At 51.4% G+C, this 9,452-nt stretch overlaps 1 protein-coding gene across 1 annotated transcript; it reads left to right on the plus strand.

The window, feature by feature from the left end:
• Positions 1 to 3,187: 3,187 nt before the first annotated feature.
• Positions 3,188 to 9,154, plus strand: ETV3L (ETS variant transcription factor 3 like). Its single transcript, XM_004388460.2, is given in 7 exon segments — positions 3,188 to 3,289; positions 3,291 to 3,366; positions 3,810 to 3,893; positions 4,017 to 4,254; positions 4,502 to 4,691; positions 5,141 to 5,261; positions 8,676 to 9,154. Coding segments are annotated over 7 exon segments (1,290 nt in total).
• The last annotated feature ends 298 nt before the right edge of the window (positions 9,155 to 9,452 follow it).

The raw sequence follows: 9,452 nt of genomic DNA on the forward strand, positions 1-9,452 counted from the left end.
GTTCTCTGGCTTCGGGGGGCCTCCGCTGATCATTTCTTCTGGCAAAGAGCCCACAGTTTAGGTTTAAACTAGAGCTGCCCCTTCACGGCCGCCCGCCGAGGCCCTCCCGCCAGCGTCACCTCTCTCTGCTCCAAAGTTTCATCCTCAACTTCCCTGCCCTGATTGACTGATTACAGCACAGAGCCTGGAGTCAGACAGACCTATTCCCATCCGGCTCCACCACTTGGCAGGGGATCTTATGCAAGCTTCTTAATCTTTTGAGCCTCAATTTCCTCGGCTTGCAAAATGGAGATAATAGTACTCACCTCAAAGGGTTATTGTGAAGATTAAATGAAGTAGCACGTGAAAAAAAAAATATGTATATCAAGCCCAATGCCATGTCATATTAACTAGAATCTTTAAAAAGTAAAACCTGCTTTGGACATTTTCTTTGGCGCCAAACCCTAACTCAAGGCTCAATCTCTACTGTTATCATCCTTATCTATATTGCTTTTATTAAGTAATGACCTAAAACCTACTTCCGTTGTAATAAGCACTCATATTGGCCAAAGGGATTAATCATATTGTTAGTAATGGGAATGATGGTGATAATGACAATCATAATTGCTTGCTGGCTGCTATCACCCCGCTTTCCTTCAGGAAACACAAGGCGCTTAAAGGAAATCACTCTGATCATTCAAGATTGGGTTATGATCCTTTTTGATTTATGGTTCTCAACACTCATCCTGCTCTAAGGCCACTGCGTGCATGGATTCCACCATTGTGGCTGTAGGGGCTGTACAAAGCCTGCTAAAGCTTGGGGTGCAGGTCACCATGTAAGAGGGAGGGAGCTGGGAGGGCAGGGTGGGGGTGCCTCCCCCAGCCCTGAGAGTGTCACCCCCAGAGTGTGGATTAAAGTTAAGCCCAAGGAATTAAGGTTAGATGGCAGGAACCATTCTTGGACATGAAGATAAACCTGAATCTCCTCTCTGAAGGTTTCACAGAGTCAACTCAGGGGCTTCATGTGGAAAGCGGAGGATTTGAAGGAGACATTTGGCAAGACTTAGCAGTGAGGATTTCCACATGCAGAGCTGGCAAGCTCCTCTGAGACCTGAAGGTCCGAGAAAGACTCATCAACACAGGAGAGGCAGGGAGAGGAGGCTGCCAGCTGTCAGGAAACTGGGGGACTTGAGTTCACTCAACTTAGTTTGGGGTTTTAGGTGTTTTTCTTTTTTGGAGTGGAGGGAGAGGGATGGCAGCGTGCAACTCTGGCTAAAAATGACAAATCTTGATTTAAAGTCTTGCTTTCCACTCTTTCACTTTAGAGCTGTGTGACCTTAGAGAGGTTACTCAATCTCTCTGAACCTCCATCGCCTCTTCTACACCTACTTCCTAAGAGGTTCCAGTGTATGTCAATTACTTAGCACAGTGCAGGGTACACTGCATGCCTGGTAAGTGATGGTTATTATCGTTCTCTTCTTGCCAGATCCTAAATCTACCCTGAGGTCTCACATCCTTCATATTAGGAAACACCATTGGATCCAGTAGGCACTGGGGCAAGCCAAAGGAATTACATCAGCTCCTTCCAGAAAACAATCTTCATCCCTGGAATCTCTCACCTCTGCACATCCTATCTCCCAACCCACTTTGCTAAGGCTAGATAGTAGAGAGCCCAATCCACTTGAAGTTACATACAGGAGGAACTTCCCACTGGGCAGGGCAGGAGAGGAGAATGGGAGAGATGAGGGACTTCTGCTCCTGGGGAGAAAAGAAAGACAAGAGGAAGATTCCAGAATGTCAGCTGTTAGTTTAGAGACAGAGGGATGGGTGGGATAACCTATTCATCCAGACTCAGAGTGGGCATGGACCTGCTCACCCCACTGCTTACCTATTTCCAGAGATGCTCACGGCTCAGGCTAAACTGGGTACCCCCCAAAGCTCCTGCCTAAGTCATTTGACCTAGTCATTTGACCTCCCTGGCCCTGAGTGTTCCCTGGGAAAGGGAGAGCAAGGAACAAGATGACCTTAGGTGGGGAGAGTGGGAAGGATCTTCCAGCCTGAGGTGTCTGGGATTCCTTGACTTTCTTTCACAACACCGATAGCCTCTTTTGACTGTATTTCATAGATCCTTGCTACTCACAGTAGGGTCCACGGACCAGCAGCATCAACATCACCTGAGAGAGCTCGTTAGAAGTGCAGAATCTCACCTTCCAACAAGTCCTACTGAATTAGAATCTGCATCTTAAGGAGATCCTCAAGTGGTTCTTATACACATTAGTTTGAGAAGCATTGACATAGATTGTGTTTTAAAAGTCTTAAGGCAACACAGTTTATGAGAAAGTGCTTTGGATTAAGAGCCAGGAAGTATGGCTCTGGACTTTGTGGCTAACTCACTGTGGGTCTTTGGTCAAGTCACTTTCCCTCTCTGAGCTTCGTCTGTAAAGTATGGAAGCTACTCCAGACACGCCCTCCAAACCTGGTGGCCTAGTAAGTTCTAGTTGAGAACAGTTCTCCCTTCATCAAAGATAGAAACCCAGAGCCAAGTCATCTAAACCATTCCCCTGTTTACACGCAGTCCCAGACAGGAAAATTTCCTAGGCCTGGCCCAGTCCCCAGAAGCAGGCACTCCATCCCCATGCAGCCTCTCCCATCCCTCCTCAGTCCTCTTGTGTATTGTTTCGTCTTCCATTAGCAGCAGTGGAAACCAGCCTTGTGCACCTTCTTGAGATCCATCTGGAAGGCGTTGGGGCTTAGACGTTTTTTCTCCTCCTTTTGCTTATCTCACTGGGGCTCATTCTGCAAACCCCCCACCCCCTAAATGGAAACCATTAAGATTCTTTCCTTCCTGCCCATAGTTTATTAACTCCACAAATACTTAGCAAGCACCTATGAGTACAAGGCCCAGCAGTTCCTGACTTCATGGAGCTAACATTATAAGGGGGAAGACAGGTATTAAACAACGACACTGTTGATAAGTTCATTGCCATTTATTTATTCTATCAACAACCATTTATTGAACACCTACTATGTGCCAGGCGGAGTCCCTGGGTGGTGCCAACAGTTGACACTCTCAAATGCTAACCAAAAGACTGGAGGTTCCAGTCCACCCAGAGGCACCCTAGAAGAAAGCCCTGGTGATTACTTCCCAAAAATCAGCCACTGAAAACTCCATGGAGCACAGCCCTACTCTGACACACGTGTAGTTGCCATGAGTTGGAGTCAACCCAATGGCCACTGGTTTGGTTGGTTGGTTTGCTTGCTTTTTAATGTGCCAGGCAGTCTTCTAGGCACTCAGGGACCCACTGGGGAAAAAAACACACAAAAATCACTGCTCTTCTCAAGTGTAAAAATGTTCTAAGTACTTTAAAGGAGAATGTATGTGTATATGCCACCTCTTCTCCACTCACGGTTTACAAAGAGCCAGGATTAATTACATTTTCTGTTGTCTTCTCTTGGGAGAAATTCCAATCCAGTTAAGCCCTGAGAAGAGATCTCATTCTCTGTCTAAATCCCCTTGCAGGGGCAGGATACAGGACCCTTTGCATTCTTCTCCATCTATATCAGTGGCTCAGCCCCAAGCCTAGTCCTGGGTCAGCCTCTGGCCAGTGAGGAGGCCCCAGAGGAGGCTGGCGCGGACCCCTCTCTCCTGACTTTTCTCCCCTTGACTCATTCCTTCCCTCTCCTCTCTTTCTTTCCTGACCTTCTCTCAGCCTTCTTACTCCTTCCTTCTTTCCCTCCTTCCCTCCTTCCTCTTTTGTCTCCCTCCCAAACCCCACACCTCCTTTCTCTTGTCTTAAGTGGCTACCATTTTGTCCCAAGGCCCAGACCAGCCCTCTCTGCCACAGAGTGGACCATGCACTGCAGCTGCTTGGCTGACGGTGTCCCTGCTGTCCCCGGCAACTACTGGATCTCCGGTGAGCCCCTTTACCATGTCTCCCTCCATGATCCTGTGGGTGGGATGGCTGGTGGCCCCAGGGCAAGGCAGGTAGGACCTCAGAGCAGCAGCCTGGCACCTCACACTCCCCTCTCCACCCCAGGCTTGGCCTTCCCTGACTGGGCCTATAAAGCTGAGTCGTCCCCAGGCTCCCGGCAGATTCAGCTGTGGCACTTCATCCTTGAGCTGCTGCAGAAGGAGGAGTTCCGCCATGTCATTGCCTGGCAGCAGGGAGAGTACGGGGAGTTTGTCATCAAGGACCCAGACGAGGTGGCCCGCCTCTGGGGCCGCAGGAAGTGCAAGCCACAGATGAATTATGACAAGCTGAGCCGGGCCCTCAGGTGAGAGGAGGTGGCCAACATGGCCAGAGAGGGCAGAGTTCAAAGAAAGGGGTTGTGGTTTCTGCCCATCCCCTCCAGCTCCCACCCCTCCAATGCTTGGAGAAATGCCTTTGCGTGTGGAAAGATGCCTGGTTCTCCAGGAACGCTCAGGTCAGCCTTGCTGGCCTGGGGAGGTGGTGTTTGCTGGGTCTCTGACTCCCTCCTGCCCATTGGGCCAATTCTCTGTTCTCAACCTCGTGTTCTCCAGATATTACTACAATAAGAGGATCCTGCACAAGACCAAAGGCAAGAGGTTCACTTACAAGTTCAACTTCAGCAAGCTCATCGTAGTCAACTACCCTCTGTGGGAGGTGCGGGCACCACCATCATCCCACTTGCTGCTGGGGACCCCTGCCCTGTGCCGACCAGCCCTGGTGCCCATGGGCGTGCAGAGTGAGGTAGGCATGAAGGCTGCCCATCCCCAGGGCTCCATCAGGCCTCGCCCCTACCTGCCCAGGAGATGACAGCCCTCCTCTCTGCCTCAGGGACCCTCCAATGTTCTTCTCCCTCTGCATCCAAGTCCCTGAGTGCCCAGGGACAGGGTGATATTCAAAGTAGTTATCAGTCTGCATGGTACAGCACCCACCTACGAGAAAGGATGACCGATGCCTTCTGTGTGAGCATCACTCCTTCAGTGGTGGATCCTAGGGAAGAGGTGGGATCCCAGGGGAGGGTCTAGGACATCCGAGACAGCAGGCAGCACTTGGGCAGTGGTTATTTAACAACCTATGTAAGACTACTCATCCCATTGTTTTGACAACTAGTCTACTGTACCAGTGTGTTCTGCGGGAATATACGCAAGGGAGAGCCGGTCCCACCCCCACATCTATGTCTCCTCACTCCTCAGCTCCTGCACAGCATGCTGTTCACTCACCAGGCCATGGTGGAGCAGCTGGCAGGGCAGCGGACCCAGCGAGGGCCACCAGGGGCCTCTGGGGATAAGAAGGGAAGCAGCAGCAGTGATCACCGTGAGTGCTCAGGATGCGGGAGGGACCAGGGAATCTTAACCAGAAGAGGGAGGATTCTCTGGCTGAGTCCACGGGTGAGGGGCCCTGGGACAAGGGATAATACAAGTCATTCATTCAACACACATTCATTGAGCACAAGCCATTTACCGGGTTTGGCAGCTCAAAGATGAAAAATGGCCTCCAAGATGCTCAGAGTCTAGTGGGAGCAATCGCTGGCTGGAGCTATGATTTGGGTAAGCGCCAGGTGCTTCCAGGGGCACAGAGAAGGCTTCCCAGAGGAGACAACACCTGAGTAGGTGAAGAAGGTGGAGAAAGATGCCCAGGCAGAGGGAATAGCATTTATAAAGCAAAAAGCTGTAAGCAGGCATAGCCAATCTGAAGAACTGCTCACCATGGTCAGAGAGGAGGTTATGTGATGGGGTGGGATGTGCAGAGAGGGTGAGAGATGGGGCTGGCACGGGAAACAGGTGTCCAGTCACCAAAGGTTTCAGAAGCCATGCTAAGGGATTGGACTTTATCCTCTGGGCAGGAGGGATCCAGGAGAGAGAAAGATGTTAGATTTTCATTTTATAAAGACTACTCTGGCTGTGTGTAGAATTTGGGTTGGAGGAGGTATAAGATTGACGTTGGGAGGCTTTTGAAGATAATCTAGGCAGAAGATGAGGGAGGCCAGAACCAAGGCAAGGGCTCCGCAGTTGAAGAAGGGGGTTCAACCGAAGAGAGATCCGGAAGATAAAGTTTACTCACTCATTCACTCACTCATCCATTTCGTCTTTCAACAGATATTTAATGACCTCCTGCTTAATGTGCCAGGCACTGTCTTAGGGGCTGGGGACACCAATGTGAGCAAGACTACATTGACAGAGTTTGTATGCAAAAGAAGGGGGGATGCAGACATTAATGATCCAACAAATAGATGTGTCATTATAACTGTGCTAACTGTTCTAGAGGAGACATTCAGGATGCTAAGGATATCAGGGAAGGCTTCCTTGACAAAGTGTCATTTGAGCTGACACCCAAAGTGTGCACAGGTATCAATTTAGCTCAAAGGGAGCGGGGAGAACATGGCAAGTAGAAAGAACAGTGTGTGTAAAGGCCCAGGAACAGAAACGAAGAGCTGGGACAAGGCCAATGTGGTAGCACATGGTGTTGGCGAGGGAGAGGGGAGTGAAAATGGAGGCTGAGGCCAGTTCTTCCAAGGCCAGAAACTGGGAAAAGGTAAAACCAGATTTTGTCATAGAAACTCTTGACCAACTCCAGGCTCTTCTGTAGAGGCCCAAGACCTATTCTCTACACCAGGCAATCTCAGCCCCAGGACAGCTCTGGCCCAGAGCCTCGGGGAGAATGCAGGTGCTGACTCTGGGCCCCAGCAAGTGCAACTGAGGCGGTGTGCGTGGGGTGGTCCAGGGCCTGCTGGAACTTGCACGGCCACCAGTCTGGCAGCCTGGAGCTAAACAGCACCTCAACAGTCCTCCCTGTTCTCCCTCCCACCCCCTCCCAGCTCTGGGAATGCCTTGGGCACAGACCTTCTCTCTTTGGGAAACCATGAGAAGGATAAAAGGTGTTCCCTCCCCAGCCCCAGCTTCCAATGGGCTGCTCTGCACCGCCCTGCTCTCTGCAGGTGCACATACATGCCCTGCCTGTGCCCGGAGCCCTGAGGGACATTAAGGGGGTATAGGTTACCGGGAGGTTAGTGGTAGCCACATGCCCCACTTCTGAAATGAGACTCCAGAAGGCTGTGCCAGCACCTCACCTCCACCCCCACTCAGAACATTTTGTGCCAAGAAAGGAAGATGCTTCCAGGCAGAAGAGCCGCTGGGACTATTAAGCCGGAGCCAGGGAGATGCAGGGCTGGTGTCGGGAAATGGTGGAGAGAAGTAGGACTCTTGGCAATATCTCTTCCATAGACCTACTGGGCTGCACTCCCCGGAGGAGACACAGCCCTGACCTCAGGAGCCCTGTGGCTGAAGGAAGGCACACAGCCCCCCTGCCCGCAGGGACCCCCACTTTGGGGGGAAACAGCACCGACTCCACCCCACTTAAGAATTCAAGGGAAAGGACAATGACCCAAAGAGAGGGTACACTTTGTAGTCTCCACGCTTTTCCTCCCGGAGGATCATTTTTACTATTTTCCCCCTTCCTAGATCCGACCTCAGAAATGTGTTTCCTGTCAAATCAACTGGATGTATGAATTAATAACTAATTTGCTTTTCCAGTTTTTATTAACTTTAGCCCCATCGATGTGACCACATTGGGCTGATATTTTCCTGCCGAACGCCAACTTGCTTGCTTTTTAGTTCAATGATGTGATCTTGCTAAGAGAAAGTATGGAACTGGGGTTAGGCTTTTTCCAATATAGAAAATGGCATGAAGATCTGTATAACCATCCTGGGGGACCCCAGTTGCAAGGGCCTATGGTAGAATCCCAGAGGTGGGGTGGGGTGGATGAGAATACAATAGGGTGTATTTGGAAGGAGTGGGAGGAGGCAGGGCTCTTGACGGAAGAGAGCTATGGGTCAGCCAGTCAGAGAAGAGGCAGGCTAAGGTCATTCCATATCCACCCGGGGCCTCACGTCCACAGCCTTTAGCTCTGCAGGCTCCTTCGGACTGACTGTCATTTGATCTTAGGTTTACCGGTTGCCGTTGAGTCGATTCCTACTCATGGTGACCTCATGTGTGTCAGAGTAGAACTGTGCTCCACAGGCTTTCAGTGTCTGATTTTTCGGAAGTAGATCACCAGGACTTTCTCCCGAAGCACCTCTGGGTGGACTCAAATCTCCAACCTTTCAGTTAGCAGCTGAGCACGTTAACCGTTTGCACCACCCAGGGACTCCATTAGGGAGGAGAGGTGGTTTTACCCATGAAGAAACTGAAGTCTGAGAATTTAAATGAGAAGCCCAAGGCCATACAACCAGTTGTTTGCCCAGCTAAAACTCCAGCCCTTTGCTGCAGGGCTTCCAGAGAGAAGGATGGATTCATTGACTTACGGCAAACATATCTTCATTCATTCAGAAAATTTTTACTGAGCACCTCCTATGCACCAAGCTAGGCTGGGTGCTGAAGATCCAGGGGAGAGAGAATAAAATAGGCACCATTCCTGCCCTCACCAAGCTGGAGACACAGACATTCAATAATTATACAAATGACCACGGAATTCTAACTTGCCTAAGTGCCCTGGAGGAGATGAGGAGGACCTGATGAGAGCGCACAAGGAGGCGCTCTCACCTGGGCTTCCTCTCAAAATGGCGTTTACTATGAGGCCTGAAGCAAGGCAAAAAGAAAAAAAAGGAGGGGGGACCGGGAGAAGGAGAGAGAGCTTCAAGCAAGAAATGAAAGGGTAATGGGAGGAGAAAGGGGCGTCTCAGAGAGGTGGGGCTACTCCCTTTGACCCCGTCTCTCTCTCTCTTTCTCCAGGAATTGAATCTGCCCCAGCTGCCTGCCGGCTGGCCCCCTGCTGCCATTTCCCGAGCCTCCAAGACCAGCTGCCCAGTTTTGTCTCCTTCGCCCCTCCCCTACCGCCCCTTCTCCCCTCCAACTGGACCCGCCTCTCACGGCCCTTCTTGCCCCCTCCCCCCACAGAGCAGCAGCTCCTGGGGTCCTCCAAGCCAGACCCCTTGCTCCCAGGCCCCAGCTGCCCCCCAGGGGCTCGGTATTTTCCAGGGCTCCCCCAGATGGAGGGGCTGGGACAGGGGGCTGGCGAGAGGCTTTGGCTCCTGTCCCTGAGGCCTGAGGGGCTGGGGGAAAAGCCTGAGCTCATGATGGGGACAAAGGGGGGCCTCGATCCCCGGGAGGGCTTCTTCCCAGAGGCCCACGGGCTCAAAACTGTGGAGGAAAGCCCAGCATCCCCCGATCTGGAGACTTTCAAAGCAGTGTGGCCCTTGGATCCTCCTTAATTGGGAAGGGAGATGTGAAGCAGGGGTCCCCCAACGCCATCTCTCTTCTTGCCCACCTCCCTCTGGCCTTGTACTTTCCAGCCCCACCCCTGGCGGAACACGGGCTTCCATTGCAGGAGGGTTTGAAGCGGTGGAGCTGGACCCAACGTGGGGGCCACGTGGGGGAGGAGTGTATGTGAGGCTAAGAAAAACTGAAGCAGGGTGCCCCCCCCCCAAACTGCTAATCAGATGAAGGTGTTCTTTTTTTTTTTTTTTTAGTGTTTTATATATAGGGTTGCTATGAGTCTGCATCTACAGC

Source organism: Trichechus manatus, unplaced genomic scaffold, assembly GCF_000243295.1.
Source record: "Trichechus manatus latirostris isolate Lorelei unplaced genomic scaffold, TriManLat1.0 scaffold00213, whole genome shotgun sequence".
NCBI classification, from domain to species: domain Eukaryota; kingdom Metazoa; phylum Chordata; class Mammalia; order Sirenia; family Trichechidae; genus Trichechus; species Trichechus manatus.